At 39.1% G+C, this 20,509-nt stretch overlaps 1 protein-coding gene across 4 annotated transcripts in view; it reads right to left on the bottom strand.

The window, feature by feature from the left end:
• The window catches only part of CDH13 (cadherin 13), a 426,188-nt gene that overhangs the window by 113,439 nt on the left and 292,240 nt on the right, over positions 1-20,509 (bottom strand). For all 4 annotated transcript variants that reach the window (XM_086847088.1, XM_086847086.1, XM_023934518.2 and 1 more), the window contains exon 7: positions 12,025-12,203. In XM_086847088.1, coding sequence (XP_086703214.1) covers positions 12,025-12,203 — 179 coding nt within the window. The remainder of the gene's footprint in view (positions 1-12,024; positions 12,204-20,509) is intronic.

The following is a 20,509-nucleotide window of genomic DNA, read 5'->3' as shown; positions in this document are numbered from 1 at the left end:
TTTAGCACTTTCCATCTCTCTAATGGTTCACTGGAGGGACAGAAATCCCCTGGGAAAACTGTGATCTGCCTTCAGTTTGTCTCTTCCACGAGTTGTGTATTTTATCAAGGCTACATTAAAGTACACAGAGACAATTCAGACGTTTCTTAGACAAGAGAAATTAGAGTAAGGGAAGATAATGCAGCCAACACAATTTCTGACACTTCTGTCTGAGACAGCCCTGCATGACAACATGCTCTGCATGACTCAGAGCATTCATTTTTCCTTAAGTCACCCTCTCTGACAAAGATTTTAGTGCAGACAGCAAGGTTCCAGCGCTGAGGTAAATGTCAGAGTAAAAACTGTTTAATTCCTGGAATTTTTCTAATTAAACCACATACACTTTTTTATTATGCTGAAGATCCCTTTCCTCTCCAACATGCAACTTCCCCTGAGCTGCTGCCTGGATGGCCATTTAAAACTGCATTCCTGAGCTGTGTGGAGCTCCACTGCCTGGTGTCAAAAAGGATTTTGGCAAGCCAGAAATTATTCAGGAGTGAGAGATTAGGCCAACCCTTGTATTTGATCCCTCACAGGCTGGGTCACTGTTTCATCACAGAAAGCCACCACCTGTGGTGGCCATGGAACAGCTACTGTTGTCCTCTGTGATATTCAGATTAAGATATTAATAGAAGAAGGTCCTGTTAGAAGAGGTCTAAAAACTAAAAATTGAAGTATATTGGAAGAAAATTTAATTAGGATCTTTTAGTTCATCAGAGGGCTGTGGAATGAGCGTGAATGAACTCACAGGGCTACAGAGACTTGTAGCTCCCACAGGAATATGACTCTACAACTTTCCTTCAACATTTATAATGAAAATGCAACTGCAAAAAAAAGTGTGATAAACCTAAATTGAACTGAAGCAGCATATCTAATTTTTACAGTCTAGTTACTGCTACTATCAAATATTCATTTCTCCCAACAAGCAGGTAACTATGGCAACAAACACACCATATCTGTATGAAAAGGTGCCAAGAAACAAAAAAAAAAGGTAAAAATCTTTACATTTATCTCAGTTTTTTTTTTTTTACCTTCTTTAGAACTACCAACACAGCTATCAACTATTTAAAATATCTGCAAAGATTAATTTAGTAAAATATTATGAAGACACAGAACAACACAATGGAAAGGATAACACTCCTCTCTGAAAACTGCAATCAAATGTAATTTCCAATTAAAATACTTTCTGACAAGAAGAAGAAAATTAATTTAAATTTTAGCTCTAGGACGAAAGGAGAATGAACAACGTCATGTTTCATTTTCTTCAGCCTGTCACTTCAATTCTCTTTTGAGGAGGACTTATTTTCAGATGATATAATTACAATCCTGAAATGGCAGTTTTAAATATACAAGACAGATGTTTATTAAGTTGGAATATACTTGGAATAAAATCTACTGTTTTTCTTTGCTGTGGAAGCAAAGGTCAGATTCTGGGCCTTTTCTCTCTTGCAGTTCCTTAAAGCTGGAATATTTCCATGATTTTTAATGGAATTGTTTCCTATTTCAAAGACTGGAAGTCTCCCTGCCATGGCACTACCACACATCTCAGGATTCTTAAAATCATTAAATGAGCAGAGTCAGGCAAAACATTCTTGAGATAACAGATGTTGTTTGCCAAAGAAAAGTTACCTTTCATAAATACTTCTCCCTGCACCATCAGCCTGAGAGGGAGAATTCATGTTTTGGTATTTTAGATGCAGGTGTCTATTTGGGGATGGTGGGATAATATGGCACAAACTTAAAGTGTTTACAAATTACTTTTCTGAGTGAGCAATATCTTCCCTTAAAAGCGATTTATCTCTGGTCTCTGAGGAGCCAGCTCATACTTGTTCTGCGGGGAGAATGATGCTTTATGGATTTCCTCTCAAGGAAATAAAGTTTGCTTTGGAAAAAAATAGAAAAAAAAAAGAAAAAAGGGAAATAAAAGCCATAGCACAAAACAGACCAAGATGTTACCAACAAACTGTAAAAAATAATCAGCAAAAGTGACTTGGGGCACAAACAGCAGCACTGTGATCACTGACAGGGGCTGCAGGGATCCTCCAGCAAGGGGAAATCAATCACCTGGGGAGCTGCCACAGCTGCATCACACAGACAGAATGCACAGAAAGAACCAGAAAAAGAGGACAGAAAGAACCAGAAAAAGAGGACAGAAAGAACCAGAAAAGGAGGACAGAAAGAACCAGAAAAAGAGGACAGAAAGAACCAGAAAAAGAGGACAGAAAGAACCAGAAAAAGAGGACAGAAAGAACCAGAAAAAGAGGACAGAAAGAACCAGAAAAAGAGGACAGAAAGAACCAGAAAAAGAGGACAGAAAGAACCAGAAAGAAAAAGAACCAGGCCGGGCCCACTGTGCTAAAGGGAACTTCATGTCTGCACTGATCCACCACAATTGAATGTCTTTATTTATGCCTTAGACTCGGAGCTTCTGAAGGGTTGAAATGCACAGAACAGGGTAATGGACAGCATTTACAAATAAAAACACACTCAGAGGTGGCCACTGACTCACTAGGATGTCCCAGCTGTATTTTAATTAAGACTTCAATTTTTGAGATTTGCTTAATATGCAAAAATTAAAAACAATCAGGCAAAAAGTTCCGTGAATGTTTTACAAGTGGAACATCAGTGGATCCTCCAGTCCAGAAGAGAAGCAGAGGAGAATTTGATTAACATGATTCATTATATTTATTCACATTCTGCTTTCTCAAATTACCTTTTAATTGATGCACTAAGTATAGAAACAGAAAACTAAAAATTAATGTTATCTGTGTAGACTAAGAGGAGTTTATTTTAACCTTGAATACGGTTTTGTAAAACTCTACAGTACAGACTGAAAACTAAAAGTTGAACACACACACACATTTAATTAATGTTATTGTAATTAGATACTTCAGCACAAAAGAGAGTTAAATTTGGGTAGAATTTAGAGAGAAATAAATTTCCCAGTTGATGGCATTAAGATACAATCTCCTAAAAACCAGAATATTTTAAATGATTTTTTCTACATTTACTCTAAAAATAGAAAGTCATAAGAAAACAGGAAAGATAAAAGAAAGTGAAAATAAAATGAGAAAGATGTGTCTGTTGTCTGATGACATTTGGGGAATCAAAAATAAAATCCCACTGGTGTTAGAGGAATTATCCCAAAATAACATGCTGGGAAATTGGAATTATCCTAGCAGAACTAAAAATAATCACCTACATATTTGAAAATACCCTTTTCATGTTAAAAAAAACACCAAAAAAATCAGATGAAGCACCTCTGGGGTAACTCTTGTTGAGTCTCAAGTACTCCAAGCTGCAACTCCACCAAACAAAGCAATTATTCCTGTAGTGACTTTGAAGTAATTCCATTTATTTTCAGTGCTAACTCTGCTTGATTCATGCTGGTTATAAACTGACCACCTCCAGATGTTTTCCTTTCTGCTCTCTTCAGCACTGAACATTCTGAAAGTATTCACACTTGTGTTCAAAAGTCAGACTTGGAAAATAAAATGTCCAAAAGTTTTGTTTCCAAGCATTTTTGTTTTAACTGTGCTGCTTCCACGCTACTTCTATAGCAAGAAGTTCATTCTGTCCAGCCAGCAAAAACCATTTGGAAATGGGAAGCTTCTAGGAAAAATTTGGATTAATCAATAGCAATGCACATCCACCTTTTGGAGTCAGATTCCTTGGCCCTGAGCAAGGAATTGCCAGTGAGAATTCTTCAGATTTTCTCATCTTTTGGCTCTTCCCACTTCTCTCCCTGAACTGAAACCACTGCCCCAAACAGCTACAAAAATAAAACAATGCATGGTGTGTCCCCAGTCTGCAATTTCTAAGTTTTACTGTCTTCAGTCATAGATGAACCTTGAAGATTGTTGTGCTCTTACTTCTGGCAGAATATGTTACCAGCATTTAGCAATTACCCAGCTCCTCTGCAAAATCTGCAACTGGAGGGTTTTTTATTCTGAGTCCACCACTTCTTTTCCCTTCTTAGACAGCCATTTGTCACACTAGGGTTTTCACATCTCAACAGCCATAAAGCTAATATTCCTCTTTTTTTTATCTTTTTAAATAAAGAAACTCTCACCAAAAAAAGAGACATTTCCATTATCAGCCTCTATTGAAAATATGTGGGCAGCTGATATCATGTTTTGTGTCACTCTTTGTAAGTGCCTTGAAAATGATATTTTAAAAAATCTCTCTGCAATACATCAGTGTCAGAGAAACTCAGGATTTTTGGATGAGTGACATTTCCAGAGGATCATCAAACTATCTGCCACAGGAGCTAGTGATACCCAAATTCCTAACCCAAAACATCAGAGGGAGAATGGAAATATCTCTTAGTGCAGCTACAGGGAGCTGCAGGTTTGAAAAATCAAGTTCCCACATCATCTTGTGGGAAACGTGGAGATTTTCCAGGAAACAAACTATGAGACTGATGAAAATCATGATGAAAATGATGGTTGGAGACATCAGCAGCTCAGAATCCCGAGTGCATAACACACCCAAGAAATAAATCCAAGATCCTAATGAAGAACCAGGAATGCTCTTTCTTCCCTCCTTGTCAGAGGGAAACACAGACAAAGCAAGAAAAAGATTCCTTCGTGAGATATCTTGGGATTCCTTGGAGAGGAGGGAAATGTCCTTGTAGAAGCTCTGCCTTCAAGTGGTAATTTATCCCACCTGCAAGCTCCAGGCTGAAAAGTCTGCCTAGGACACCCAGCCACTATCCCAGGGTTTATTGGAAACCAAAAAGGAGCTCCCACAGGTGGATGTTGGCCAGCAGAGCTGCAGGAGGATGCCCTGGGGGCTGTGATGGCCAGAGGGCTCCACCTGCAAAGCTGTTTCCAACAAACCAGAGCTCAGGGCTGCAACAACAGAGGGGTCAAGGTGGGGATTGGAGAGCATCTCCAGAGGGTTTGGCTGGTCAGTGGAAAAGGGAAGCACAGAGGACCAGCAGCAGCTTCTGCAGGGACCTGTTCCTTCCAAAGACAGCAGAAGTGTTTGCTCATCCAAGGGTTGCCTTTTTCCAGAGGTGGCATTCTCACACTCTGTGCCCCATGAGAGAAAGAAAAAAACATCCTGGGATTTATCTGCCTTGGCAGGAGGAGACAGGAACATCCTGCTGGGATGGCTCTCTGTGAGCCCCTCATGGGATATCTTCACCCCTCATGGATTTTACAGGAAAGAAACTCCAGAGTAATAAGTAATAACTTATAGGAATAAGTATCTATTATTGTCAGATAATTTTCTTTTTTCTTCTTTTTTATCGAACTATCAAGCTATGTGTTGAGTTAAATGAAATTAGAAATTATCTAACAATGCCATGAAAGTTTTGTAGGAATTCTGCCACTTCAAACAGATCAGATTTCTTTTTTTTTAATGAACATACATATTCTCTCATGTTCTCTCAATAGGAGCTTTTCCTCTTTGTAACCAGAATCATACTACTCATATTTTGACATATAATTTTTACTTTTATTTCTCCTTTGCACATCTTTCAAGATTCAAGTACTGATTAATGAGCTTTCTCATCAAAAACATAAAAGGAATAAAACTAAAAATTGCTGGTAAACTAAGATTTTAATTTTTTTTCCTCACTGCAGACATTTAAACCCAATACTGAAAAATTCATCATAAAATTAAGTATAATTTTACATCTCACTAAGAAGCAGTTTCAATCTCTCTGTCCATTTTTCCATATGTAACATGATAAATGGAAGATTTTGTTTCTCCCCATTTCTAATATTTCAGATATAATGGGCTATGGAGTATTCTCTGAAAAGCGACCAAAGGCCCAGGAGTTTTCCTGTGACTCAAGACCCTCTGCTATTTATGTTTTACAAGCACCAGAAACCAGAATGTAAGAAATGCATTAACCAAGGGGAAATGCTGAATACCTCGTTTCTCTTGTATTTTAAGCAGAAAAAATAATAATAATAAAAAAAAAGAGATATTGCTATAGCTGTTACTAAAACCCCTCAAACCATAGAAACTGAGGTTCAGCTCTGGAATTTACCATACTGTAAAACAAGTTAAAGGTGTGCAAGTGGGAATTCTGTCAGAGAAGACAAGACAAAATGATACAATTATTCCAACTCAGAGCTGATATGCTCCAAGGTATATGTTTTCCCACAATTGCTGTAAATATGAATATTTTAGAGGTTAATACGAAGATCAAATGTGGAATGCGTTTGCTGAAAAGATTAATATCTTTTCATTAAAAATGAGAGAGCACTGTTAGTTCAGCATTTGCATTTAGATCGAGTAGGTAATAAGTATATTGACTGCTTAAGACACCTATCTCCAAAATGAGAATACCATAGAAAGGGGGGTGTCTTTTGCAGAAGTGGACGAGATTTTTCTATTTTCCACTGCTTCCCCTTCAGAGAAGTTCAGCCCTTTGAACCCGAGGGCTGTGATTTATTCATGCCAGCAGAGGTGGTTCATGCTGTAAAGAACATTTCTGCCCCGCTCCATGCCAGCAGTGTGCTGCTGAATATGGATCAGGGGGTGCTGCTGACTTGACAAATTGTCACCCACCGTACAGCCACGAGTCACTCCCAGCCAGGAGAGGCACTGCCTGTGGGTTATACTCTGCTTTTTGCTCTGCTTGTGGATTAAATCCCAGAGCCTTTGGGTAAGAGGGAGGTTCAGCCGACTGTTGCAGAGTCATAAAACGAGGTTGGAGCATCGGGACATCGTCCAGTCCAAGCTCCTGCCGAGGCAGGGATGTCCCATTGAACAAGCAAAGTGCCCAGGTGGGGTTGGGATGTCTCCAGAGGAGACTCCACACCCTCCCTGAGCAGCTGCTCTGCTCCCTCCAGGGAAAGTTCTTCCTCATGTTGAGCTGGAACTTGTGTTTTAGTTCATGCCCATTGCTCCTTGTCCTGCAGCCGGCCACCAAAAAGAGTCTGGGACCATTCTCTTATTTGTGTTTGTAAGGACTGGTGGGATCCCCTCTCAGCCTTCCCTTCTCCAGGGTAACCAGGCCCAGCTCCCACAGCCTCCCCTCAGCAGGGAGATGCTCCAGACCCCAAACCATCTTTGTTATCGTGAGCAGTTCACACAAACACGAGCTCTGTGGGCTGATGTAACACCAGCTTTCTCACAGTTTACGGCAAAAGCTCCACTTTCCCAAGTCATAAGGAGAGGAAAAAGTGTTTATGACTCAAAGCATGGCAGATTGATGCACCAAGATTGGTTCAAATGGTCACAGAACACAGCAGCTGCTTCCTGAGCTTGTGGAAGCCTGCCAGAGTCAGCCCCAGTGCAGAACACACATCTCAGCCAGCCCAGGCTAGCCCAGGGTCTCCTCTCACAACCACAAAACACTTGAACTGGTTTCCTTGAGGTGTTTGAAAACACATGTGCCAGCACACAGATCAGCATGCAGCAGACAGCTCAAACCATTTGCTAACTTTCACTCAAATTAAGCACAGCAGTTCCTATCAAAAGCAGAAGCAGGTTACTTCTCAAACTGTGAGAAGTAAATATTTCACTTAAGCAACTGTGGTGACAGCTTTCTTTCAGTACTTTAGTCATGAAGTTTATACAAATCACAGTTACTTTCCTACAGAGCACAGGGGTCTGTAACACTGGCAAAACAGCACTGTGGGCAAGCAGCAAACACAATTCCTGACCCATAAAGGAAATTTCAGAGTTGATTCTACAAGACCACAAGTGTTTTCATCGCTTATGCACATGAGGAGTGTTATTTTCCTCTCACTGCAGGGAAGTGTCACTTTGAACTGGTGTCTCCATCCCTGAAATTTAGGACATTTCCTCAAGGTTTCTTTCCAACTTCTTCCCCTCCCCCTGTTTTTCTTGCTTTTTTACTCTCTTTCCCTGTTGTGCTCTATTTTGTGTCATTTAGACCATATACTTTGATGGAGGGCATCCTTCTCCTCTGAATTTATGAATCAAAATGTATTCTCTAACGGATACCTGGAGGTATAATTTGCCCCCTAACACTCTTCAATCTTTATTACTGACACATTCAAGGATGCCTAACTCCCACAAGAAAAAAAAAAAATAAAACAACCCACATTAATCTTCAAAAATGTGTCCTTACCTGCCTTCTGAAAATGAAAATGGATGTTCTTTGAGAAATTACCTGAGTTTTGCTTTAAACCCCGAGGATCATGCACTTTTGGAAACTATTTTGAATCTAAAAAATTTATAAATTAAAATCTGCTGGCATATAAATACAAATCCTGCTCTGTGCTGTTTCCTTGGAGGCAGGAGGTGTTCCCTCAGCACCCTGCTGGATGGAGCCTGGGGGGTTGCTGCACACCCTTTTTGTGCAGACAGGACAGAAGGATTTTTTTGTAGAGAATATTCCATGAAGAAAACAGCTCCAAAGCAACTCCATCACCCATCCCTGCCCCAACTCCCAGAGAATTCCTAACAGGAGCATCCTTATCTCCAAACTCCCATTTAGCAACAGATTTAATGAATGAGAGCCACAGAAAAAGAAATTTTGAAGATTTGTAGGAATTAAAAAAAAAATTCTCTTCACTTTGGGCTGATCCTGCATAGCTAAGATGCACAGATGGAGTGGACCAGGAAAAGGCTTATTCTTTCTTTTTTCCTTTTAAATTTTGTTTTAAAAGTGTCTACTTAGAAATAACTTTGTGCTTCCTGACAATACTTTAGAAAGAAAACTATTCTTTCATCTCTTAATATTATTAGCATAGTTATTTACTAATGTATACAAAGATTCTCCTACTTATATCATTGGATTTAAAAACTGAGCTCTCTAGATGCCCAAAATTTATTTCATTTTAATATAAATACCTCTATTTTGATTCTTTGCTCTGAACAAGTATGTCTAGGCTATGCCATAGCTACTTTTCTGAAAATTCTGAAGCATGGAGAAACAATATAGACAATCCATTATGGGCAAAACCTGCCAGATGTTTTCTATGTCTACATCTCTGTCTCCCACTGGGCAAAACCTCCAGTCTCCTGTTCCCTCTGATGCACAAAAATGAAATAAATCATACTTAAAATAAAAAATAAAAGACCAAAACCACCCCTCAAACAATTTATATTCAGCTAATTTGTCTTAAAGGCAGTGAAGGCTTTCCCAAAAACATCAAGAACCAAGCAGTGGTAAATGTTACAGAGAGATGGAAAATAGGAGTTATTTTCATCAGTGTTTTAACATGCTTTGAAAGTGTTCATATAAACCCCGGTGCATATACACATTAATGATGAAAAATAGTTCTCTCCATGTTCATCCTAGGGAATTTTTTACATTAATTCAGCTTTTTAATTGGTGTCTAGGGCTGCTACAGTTTTAAAGAGCACACCTACAATCACAGGCAGTTGTTGACCCAGTTAAAGTTTTACATAAAACCTAGGAGAAGCTGCAGGTTTGAACTGGAAATGATGAATAATCAGATTCACCAGGACCAGTTTTTGTAGTGTCTGGACTGTGGAATTCCCCAGCACAATCTCACTTTCCCCCCAACCCCTAGACAAACTCTGATAAGCAACACCTGCAAATGTTGCTGACTCAAATCCCAGACATCAAACAGGAACAGCCAAGCTGCTCCCAACATCCATTCTCTTTTTCAAGCACTGAAAAACCTGATGGAAGGATTTGCTGCTTCCCCTTCGTGACTTCTATAGCCCATTGTCCTCTGAGACACCAAGAAAAGCAAGATAAGAATTGCTGAAATAAAACCATTCCTGTCTCACTAATTCTCCTTCATGAGGATTTTGTCCTCAGTCTCCAGTTTGTGTCCTCTGGTGTTTCACACCTTCTAGCAAGGTGTTCAGGGGAAAGAACTCTTCTTCCTCCCATGTTTCTACAACACTTTTCGTTCAAGATCATGACAAAGAGCCAAAGCATTTAGGATTTACACGGGTTCCCAATAATCAGGCATTAATACCAGCAGTTATCCTGCAGAGGAATGGCACATGGAACTCCCTCCAGCCAAACACCTTTCCAGAAATCCACTTATTCAAACCTGCTGATGTGTAGACACCTTATTCCCCAAGCAGGAATCCAGTCAGACATTTCTTCCTCCTAAACTACTCAGACATTTCCTCTCCCGTGTTTTCCTCCCCTCTGTCCCCACCTCACACCGACAATTTCTTATAATAATTCCATTTCACGAGCCACACAGAAATACACAAAAGTTATTTATATAACATCAATATTAAGTTGGTACCCAGATTTTATTTTTCCAGAAGAAAACCATTAGGCAGCTTGTCTCTAAAAGCTGCAATTATGGTTAAAAATAGAAGTTATACACATTTGACCATGCATGGCAGCTCCACGGATCTGAAAAAGGAGGCCTGACCACCACTCAAGACATATGGGCAGGAAGGGGAAGAGGCTGAACCCACGAAGATGACAGACAGCACACAGCTTCTTGGGAAAAAATAAACATCCTTTTTCCCAAGCCTTTCCTCTGACAAGACAAAGTGAGACTGGATTTTAACTGCAGATAATCCTTAATTTTAGTGTTAAAATCGCACACAGCTGTACGTTTTGGCTTGTAAACCATTCAGATTTGGAACAACAAAAATTCCTCTGGAATTTCAACAGATCGCAGCTTGTCGTGTCACCTTCAAAGTAAAGGTATGGAATTGATTATTGTTAAAAACCATGAGGAATTCTGCTTTCAGGATATACTAGCCAGCCATAGCACCCATTCAGCTGAGGCCAGGTTTCTTGCATGGAGACAGAATCATTATTTCATGAATCACCAGTGACCTGTGGAAGGCACTGAGAAAAGCATCCATGTTCATTCCCTTCCATTGATTTTCTAATTTTGAGTAAATTGGTTTAATCTGGGGAATGGTTATCTATGAGGAATAAAAATACCTAAAACTGTCTTTAGACAACAGCAAAAAGCTTTTGATCTGAAACAATGAATTTAGAAGGGAAACTTAAGGGGAAAAAAGGCAGTGATTATACAATCTTTAACTTGGGCACCATTCTGCAGCCAGCCACTCAAACATGAATAAAATTAGAATCCCTTTAAACTTAAAAACACAGACCTACATGCCTAGACCTTAGTTTAACCCTTAGTTTTACTGCACTGTGTGCCTGGTGTCTGTGCCTGATTTACCCATTAAATGCTTGCTCTTAGAAAAGCCTGTAGAACAAAGTACCCACCTCGAAAGGAAAATGTATGGGGCAGCGTTTTCATCAGGTAAAATGAAAAATAATGTGCTGAATATTGAGAACATTGGACAATGCTGAGTCTAATCAACTTAGGAGACTCAGTGACTCAGCACACACCTGAAACATCCTGCAAGAACAGAATTTGGATGTCTCAAGGAATCTAAAAGAGCTCAGGGCTACTTCATCAAAGGAAATTGTGATTTATAGAGTAACTCTTTTTTGTGCCAAGATTTTATATATTCTGGTACCTAAACCTTTGGATTAAGAGATTGCCTCTACTTTATTATCTTCTGAACATTAAATGATCATACCTAAGCTTTCTTTGCCAATCAATTTATGCTCTCATAATGTTAATGATCTGTTATAAACATAGATTTTGGCACTATGGCAATTCACCTTAAAGCCACCTGGAGATTACCTGTTCCTTTCCTACCCCTTCTTGTATTTCCTTTTTTTGGCTATGGGGTACCAAGTTAATTAGTTCATTAAGTCCACTCATAAAAATATTCTAGGAAAGATATAGAGCACTAAACTAATAATCTCAGTGAGCTATATGCACAATTAGTTCTAGGTGTCAATTACTAACTCTAAGTTGAATTCCACTTAATCCTGAGATCTTCTCTCTAACACACAACATTAAATGTCTTGCACAGAAATTATGAACTACCAGATTTATAAATACTGATCAGAGCTTAGGTCCAAGTAAGAAATAAATAAAACTCTTAAAAGACTCCCCAAAAACGAGCATCTGCATCCCCACACAACAACATCAGAACCTCTTTGCACCTCCCAGAAGAAAATTCGAGGCACAACCATTAAAGCGTGAGACTGGAGATTGGAAGGTGCTCGCTTACCTCCCTGTCCAGCAGCGCGGGTGACACCACTGTGACAATGTCTCCCTTCTCTGGGTCGATGTAGAACATGTTTGGGGAGGGTTTGGTGGGGGTCTGCTTGAGGATGTTGTAGCGCAGGAGAGCGTTGTCCGTGCTGGCGTCGTCGGCGTCGAACGCTGCCATGCGCATCACGGTGGTTCCTGGGGAAAGGGGCACACACAGTAGGCACTGAGCAAAAAAACCTCTCAAACTGGGCTGCCTGGACAGCCAGGGAGCTCCAATCAGTAAATTCCTCATCAACACCTCTGGGTAGTTCCACCTGATATTTAGGTTGTACTTGTGTTCAGATTGTCTTTGCTTGTTCATTCAGCAGGAGACTTGTGTGCTCTAACACAAATTCCCTGTGTTGGAATCTCTGTGCTTTGAAGCCATCCAGAGTAATTGCATTTCACTAAATGAACTACAGGTGTATCTCTTGCACTTTAAATTCTGAGGGCAGAAAGTCCACAGGTGGCTACAGTGAAAACAATACTGAAATATCTGGAAGGTCTCTACTTGCGTGATAAAGTGTTGCAGTTCAAAATGTATTGGGTGTCATTTGTGTCAATAAGAAATGTTGCAATTATTAAAGCCTACATTGTTCTAATTTCAATTTGTACAAATTTATGAGCAAATTTTATGAACATCTATAAGCTCCCCATCTCTGTTGCCCCACTGTCCTTCCAGAGGTGAAGGTTTCTGTGACAGGAAATTCCCTGAGCACACAGTCCTGCTGCAGAGGGCAATAAGGGAAATGCAGCACTCAGCACACATCCCTAAATATTGTGCAGAGTTAAAAACTCACTTTGCTTCTTTATCAGAGTTAATAGAGAGAGGAGTGAGCTGCTGCCAGTCCCATGCTTAGGAGAGGAGCACATCCTGCATCCCTGGATTGAGGATTTTCCTCTCCCCCAGACAGGCAGCCCAGAGGCTGCAAAATTCTGTCAGCATTTTATCAGCACTGTACATTGAGAAACAAAGAAAAGGTGCAATGAGACACCTGGGCTGAACTGTGAGATCCTCACCCCTAGACCAAAATGATTTCTTCACCAGTTCATCTATAATTGTAAATGTAAGCATTAATTTGGAAAGCAATCTAACTAAATAATGTTAATTATTTTATAATTAAATATTAAATAAATTAATTACTTATTAACTAAATAAAAATAAATATTTCTGGTAATATTGAGCTGAAGACAGAATGAGATTCTATAAAATAACAAAAAAACCCATGAACAAATCAAGAAATTCATTTCAATAGTGAATCACCTTTAAGTAACAGATTGATGGGAGATATTAGCAAACTATAAAGCAAGGAATTAGGAAAGGATCCAATCTTTGGCCTAAAAATCCCAACTGAAGCAATTTTTCAGAATCCATGATCTACACCATTTCCATCAAAGTAACTTTGCAGTGACACCATTATCTCATGTGTGAATCAGAGTGTCAGGGTGAGCCATAATTCTTTGTTACAGAATAATTCCTCTTTGGAAACTCACCTTTCTTTTCCCCACAGACTGGGCAAGTATTATTTGAAACTATCACTATCAACACAATTTAAATACAGCATTTTCATTTCTTCATAGACCTGTAAGACCATAGGATCTGTTTTCAGTATTCACAGAGACTTCTGAGACAAAATAACTATGAAAGGTTAAAACCTGATACAGACAAGGCCTAAGACATTAGATTGCAAGTGCCTCAATAACAGAAATATGTATCATCCGTGTACAGTGAGTTTTTTTTTCTTTTCTGAAGGTCTTGGATTTAAAAAAATGAAATAAAAAAAAATATTGTGGTAAAAAAACCCAACAAACCCAGTCTTATTTACAGACTGGTATAACAACTGCCTGATCACTGTTAAACAAACTCAGCTGGCTTGTTTAGGCACTCATCTTCTTTTTTTTCCCCCTTTTTGTTGTAGTTCCCAGAGTACAGTGTTGCCTCTTCTCGTAGTGACCTTGAATGTAAGCTCTCAAAGGTTTTATTTCATTGCTACTTTGGGCAGAGTTACCCCCTTGAGAAAAATAAGAGAGACCTGACAGCATGTTGGTTTTATTCAGCAGTGATTAAAGGTCAGACAGCTCAAAAAGAAGCTTACCACTGGATACTATGCCATGTTTTCCAGTGTTACAAGATGATCCCAGCCCTGATATTTTCACCTACTTTGTGCGAGACTGATTCAGAAGAAAAGAGAGAAAAGAACTGCTTTCTTTTTTTTTTTAAGAATTAAGATTCAGCCTATTTTCACAATGTGCTGTTTTTAGAAATTTGTCACACTTCTGGGAAGATTTTTTTATATCAATGTTAGACAGCATGTTTGACAAGGCTCTCCCAGTCACAGGGTTTCAGGGAAATAAATAAGGACTAGGGCAAATCTTCAAGGGATCTTAAAGAGTGCCCAAGTTCATGTGAAATTAAATGGGTTTCTGTACACAATGATTTCCTGAAGAATGCTCTTTAACAAGATGCCATACTCAAGTGCAGTAGAAAACATCTTGAATGAATACACAGTTCCTATTATTATTAATCTATTAGATGAGTTGATGCTCAGCAGAGATTTAGAAACTTATTACAATAGATATTCAAGTAGAAATCCTATTTATACAGTTGTCCTACTGAAGTATTCCTGATGATAAAACAGTGCAAGGCATATTTAAATTTTAAGATCTGATGTAAAACCCCTAATCTCTTGTTACACTGACATAGAACTGGTTTAACATAATGGCTGAATCTGATTCTGATTTGCCAGCTGCAGTTCTTTAACCTTTCAACTCACTAGACATTATCTTCTTCCCTGCAATCATTCTTTTGGTGCATACAAATAGGAATTCCAGCAACTCAGATGAGCAGAATTTTACATTCATTTTGCATAGGGATGCCAGCTTCAGGAAAGCTAGAGAGAATTAAATACATCTTTTTCTCTATGCTTCTTCTCTCAAAAGTTTTGTGGTATTGGTTTCTGGTTGCCATCAAAATGGCATTGAAATCTAATTTTAAAGTTATTCTATTCTCACAACTTCTCATTATGTGTAAAAATGCACATAAAATGTGGGTTGTCTTTAGATGTTTTTTTTGCATTAGTACAGGTTGTGTCTGGTTTTTATTTGGGAATCAATACAGAAAACTAAACCCGAATGTGCTTCATATTTGTGGCTGTTGCCTCAAAAATCACAAGATTAAACATACACCTGGAACCCTTTGGAGAAGTCTAATAGCTACATTTCCAGGGAAGAAATTCCCTATCCTAATTGAGGTGTCCATTGGGAGAACACAAATGACAAAGTGGGATTGGACCACCACAAAGGATAATGTTAATAGAGAGATCTCCTTCTTAAAAATATAGTGGCCCAAATGTATGTTTTGCAAGGCTCTGCAACAGGCATCCAGTCCAAAAGAGCTTCATTCAAGATGTACACTTCTTCAGTATTTTCTCCTACATCATAAACTTTTATTCTTCATAAAAGATTCATTTCCCCAGGCCCATAAACCGACTACATCTAATTCAGTGTCGTTTTACAAATACTTCCATTCCTGGCATCAATCAAATGCAGCTGGCTTTCAAACCACAAAACAACAGCTTGCTACATTATCATGTTAAACAATATATATCAACTTATCAGGCTGGGGAAGGAATGTCTGCAAAATCAACAACTTCTTCATTGTGCCGATGACGCACAGAGATCCGTGGAGGAAACTCTCCCAGGAGAGCTGCAGTGCTGTCTTGCTGTGTCTCAATATTCAGGGTTTATTTGTCACACTTTCTGGGCAGAATCACTCCGAATTCCCAGGGTCAGTCACAACCTCCCACTGCACCTCCCGGAGCTCCTCGCTGCTCACACACAGATCCCACTCCCAGCCCATTGCTCCAGAGGCTGCAGCTGTCCATGTCTTGATTATTTGAAAATATTGGCAAAGTCTCCCCTTAGGCACCAAGAAGTAAAATATAACACATGCACAGTTTTAGAGGGATTGGAACAGAGGGTTTCTTGGGAAAATCTCTTTGGCATTTTGTTAATAACCTCTTAATAACCTGTCTCACTCTTTCTTTCTTTTCTTTCCTTTTCTTTTTGCTGCCAAGATGTCAAGAGAATATTACTATAGAACTTTTGTTTATTTACTATATGCAGCTGCTGGGTTTAAGAGAGGGAGTAGTCAGGAGTGGAAGTGAAGCTTCTCTCTAGCCTGATGAAACGTGAACCAATGTTTCAAGCCTACAGCCTTAAGACTGAATTTGAATACCAGCAATAAAATATTAACCAGTTTAAGGACTGAAAAATGTTAACTTTATGAGAGCTACAGAGCTCGAAAACTTCACTGTGGAGTTTTCTCAGCTGATTTTCACTCTTTTTTGTGGTTCTGCACTGTGTGTTCAGTACATTAAATGTTTTCTACATGTGTTACAGAAAGGGAGGGGTTTATTCTCTTAATAAACAGAACTGCACTGAAGAGTTGTGGTTCCACCTTCCCCACAAGTTCAGCTGTGTCTCTGTAAATGATAACAATTAGCTGCACAATGGTGAATTTTCCAAAAATACAGCTCTTTTAACCCAGTGAGGAGAACAAAGAGTAAAAAATGGGATGAAGAAGGAAGAAAGCAAGCAAGTTACCCACATCTCTAGAGCCCGAATTTCAGAAACTGGAGCAAAGGAGGAAGCCCTCCTGACAATGTTCTCATGATAACTAGTTATATGTTTGATTGTCATTTTGTACTTTAAGACAAAAAGCGCCAGGGGAGCAAAACAAATATAAGAAGAAAGGTGTGTTATGGTTCCAATCAGGGTCATTTGAATTGCCATTATGTGAATCATTAAAAACTTGAAGGTCTTGCTCAATAAAGAAGACATGTAGTAAGAATTATTGAGTTCAAACTTTGAGCATATCATATATTTGTACAGGGCAATAATATTCTACCCTGTAGGGCTCCTTCACATTCTCTATTTGGATGTCTGGCAGGTTCTTTAGACTCTAGATGAGATGGCATCACTGAGCCATCACTCTGGGAATGCCACCGTACTGCAGTCAGCAGGACTGGAAGGGTGAATGGGTGAACTGTCAGCTGTGGAATGAATAATAAACAAACTTCTCCCAGCACACAAAAGGAACTTCAGTAATATTAAGTAGAGATGAAGAACTGTCAAGAATTGTTACTATCTATAGAGAGCTAATGCAGTCCGAAGCATGTAAAGTGAGTAAGAAATAATAGGACATTCCCAGCTGAATGTTATGACAGAGCAGAGAAGATGTATGGGCAGGTCAACCTTTAGCAATACTGGTATTTAACCTTTTTTTTCCCATGAGCAGCACAGTTGTTTTGGCAGAATGAATTATTCACTCCTGGGATGTTTGGAACATGACTTATACCCAGCCCTGTCCCCAGCCACGCTGCAGCCACTGTCACATGGGGAGAACAATGTGAAGAGCTTCCAGGTGCTCTCTGCTCCCTGCCAGACATTGATCTATGAAATGTCAGGAAGGGAATTTGCATTAGCTGGAGTTATGTGACATGTATCTTACTTTGGTGTGTTGTATTTTGTCTGCAGTGCTGTGGATGTTTCCTTCTTTGAGGTAAAATTGTGTGGTGAAAACATGGAAAATTGTGAGCCCCACCAAGGTTTCCAAAATTGTCTGCACACTCCAGGTTATGACATATTGTGGTAGCATATTTATACTGAAATTGATCTCTGTTTTGTGCAGATACAAGAAACTGTGAAGAATGTAATTTATTTTTTTAGAACACCAAGATCCCCTTCACAGATTTTGTGTTGTACAAAACTCATGATCCCCAAACAAGATAATCTACATTTTAGACTCTGTACATTTTCCCACACAAAAAGGAAAAAAAAATATTTAAAAAAATGCATGAAGACTTTTGTCTTACAGACTATAGATAGCATGAAGCAGGTATTTGTATGAGGAGTAAAATCAATGAAATCTTATTTCCTATCTGGTGCTGTCCAAAAGTTCCTCCCCTGAATAGTTGAGATGATGTCTTTTAGAGAGATCACAAAAACAGACCTACAATAGCTCTGCCTTCCCCTGAGGAGTTCCCCCAGTTCTACTCATCACAGCTCCCCCTTCAGCAATCCATCCTTCCCTCCCAGGCAAGGGGAATCCCTCACACTTCTTCATTTACAGTCTCTCCAGATGGAATGGGAATTGCAAGTTTAGTGAAAGAGGACTTAGAAAAATGGAGATGCAGCTGAAAAAAACCAATATTCTTCCTCCAGATATAAACAGGACAAAGGTTTAAGCAAATCACCAAAGATTTTTTCTTAACCAGGATTCTCCCTAAGGAAAAATGTCACGCTCTCAAGTCTGTTTCCCTTTTGACCAGCAAAGTTTACTTAGAAAAGGCATGAATTACTTCTTGGTTCATGACCATAAGCTATAAAATGTCCCACTGTTCTAATATTCTAAGTGCCAATTCATAACATAATCTTATATGTCAGATCACATAATTCATAAAGCAATATAACACATTCTCTTGAAGTACATGGTTTAATGTAAATGATGATATGCACTGAACATCTCGCAGCAGGAGAACATGACAGAGCAGTGATTTATGAGTGAAAGAATATCTATTCAACATACAAAGAGCAAGATTCAGCCCCAGGCAGGAAAAACACAAAGGGCCCACATTCTCTGCAGAGTTTGACTAGCACTAGAAACCAATCAGGGAAATCACAGCTAATAGAGACTAGATGAGACATTTAAACATCATTAAAATCAGCCCCGTAAAAACAAGGCAGGACCATGCTCAAAAAGATACACAAGCATATTGGCTTCTTTGCTGAAAGGTCAGATGGGGAAATTTCCAGAATGTCACCACGAGGGCATTTGGGCAGCACTGCAGAAAGGCAGCCCAAATCCCAGAGGAGTTTGGCCAATGCCAGCTGAGCTCCAGGCTGCACCAGAGGAGGAGGGGGGTGCTGAGCTCTTCCCTCCACTTTCATCAAACTATCAGAGGTAAAAATCTCAACACCTCCTGCCCAAAGGGCCCTGCTCAGCCTCTGAGCCCCTGGATCTGAGCTGCCTGGCAGATGAAGCCTTTTGTCAGAGATGCTCACACCCCACATGATGCACTGTGCTGTTTTCCCAGGTCCCATGTAAAACTGGAATTGCCTGCAATCATTCAAATTTGATTTCAGGCGTATGCAAGCTGTTTAAATGCAGATGCAAACTTTATATTCGAGGGTAAGCAGAGAGCTTACTAAAAATATATGTATTTTTATAATCCAAATGTTTTCTTTTAGCTCTTCTTTAACTTTTCCTTAAGATTTTCCCATTCTTTACCCTTCCTTTTTTATCTGGGTGGCAGAGTTCTGGCCAGAGCAATGCAAATTGTTAATAGAGAGCAGTTCTTAACAAATAAGTGAAGCCTGATGTAAATTTTATATCCAGAGTTCTGGCCAGAGCAATGCAAATTGTTAATAGAGAGCAGTTTTTAAAGCCATACAAATAAGTGAAGCCTGATGTAAATTTTATATCCAGAAATACCCATGAGAAATTACCTCTTGAATGTGGTAGAAAGCTTCCTCTAAACTTCATGACAAAAAATAAACCAGGAAAAAATTAGATTAATCATTTAACTTTCTTCCCCAAAAAAAGAAGATAATATCCAGTTTCTCCCAACCTCTAAGCAGTGTGGCATTCTTAATCAAGATAAATGTAGAAAAGAAAATAGAGGCTTCAGAGACTTCATTTAGGTTAGTAAAAAAGGATTGGCAATTATTTGCATTCTGAACTTCTGGGAGAGAACTGTCTTTTACCTTGTCTCCATCTGGGCCTGTCAAGCAGAATTAGAATTCTGAGCATTTACAGGAATGGCTTCAGAACCAAGTACAGATCCTTCTCTTAGCCCTTGTTAAACAAAACACTGCTGTTCACTGGGAACCCAGTTCACATCCATCAAGCCAGGAAAGACTCTGGATTTGGAGACCAAAGTGCACTTCCCACTTCTTGGTAAACAGCCCAGGTATATCTTATCCCACAACCCTTTCACAGCAGTGTGTTTTAAACTGGGAGTGTATTAAAGTCTACAAATGTTTGACCATGAAAATGAGAAAAATGTTTTTCCTTTCATTCCAACAACAAATTTTTCCAAATTGGAAAAAAAATCAAAATAAACCAGGGTAATGTGTGGATTCTAAATGCCTATTTTTTAAAAACACTAAAAGTTAGTCAGTGAGAACTCAATAATAAGAAGCCCAGGCTACACTCTGTGTGTATATTCTGCATTAGGACTTATTCCAGAACAACAGAATGGAGAGATTTTTCTAGGAAGGGAACATTTTCACAGATTTCAATAATCTTTTGATCAGGGCCACACTCACAGATGGAAGATCTCATTCCAAAAATTACCTACTTTTGTACAGGAATTGACTGGCTTCTCACAAATATAAGAAAGGCAGCAATTGCACTCCCCTGTCTCAGTGGGCTTTAATCAAAAACACATCGTTACTTC

The sequence above is a fragment of the Cyanistes caeruleus genome, chromosome 12 (assembly GCF_971803275.1).
Source record: "Cyanistes caeruleus chromosome 12, bCyaCae1.hap1.1, whole genome shotgun sequence".
Taxonomy (NCBI): Eukaryota; Metazoa; Chordata; class Aves; order Passeriformes; family Paridae; genus Cyanistes; species Cyanistes caeruleus.
Note: the sequence above shows the minus strand (reverse complement) of the source record. Positions and strands in the feature narration are given on the sequence as shown.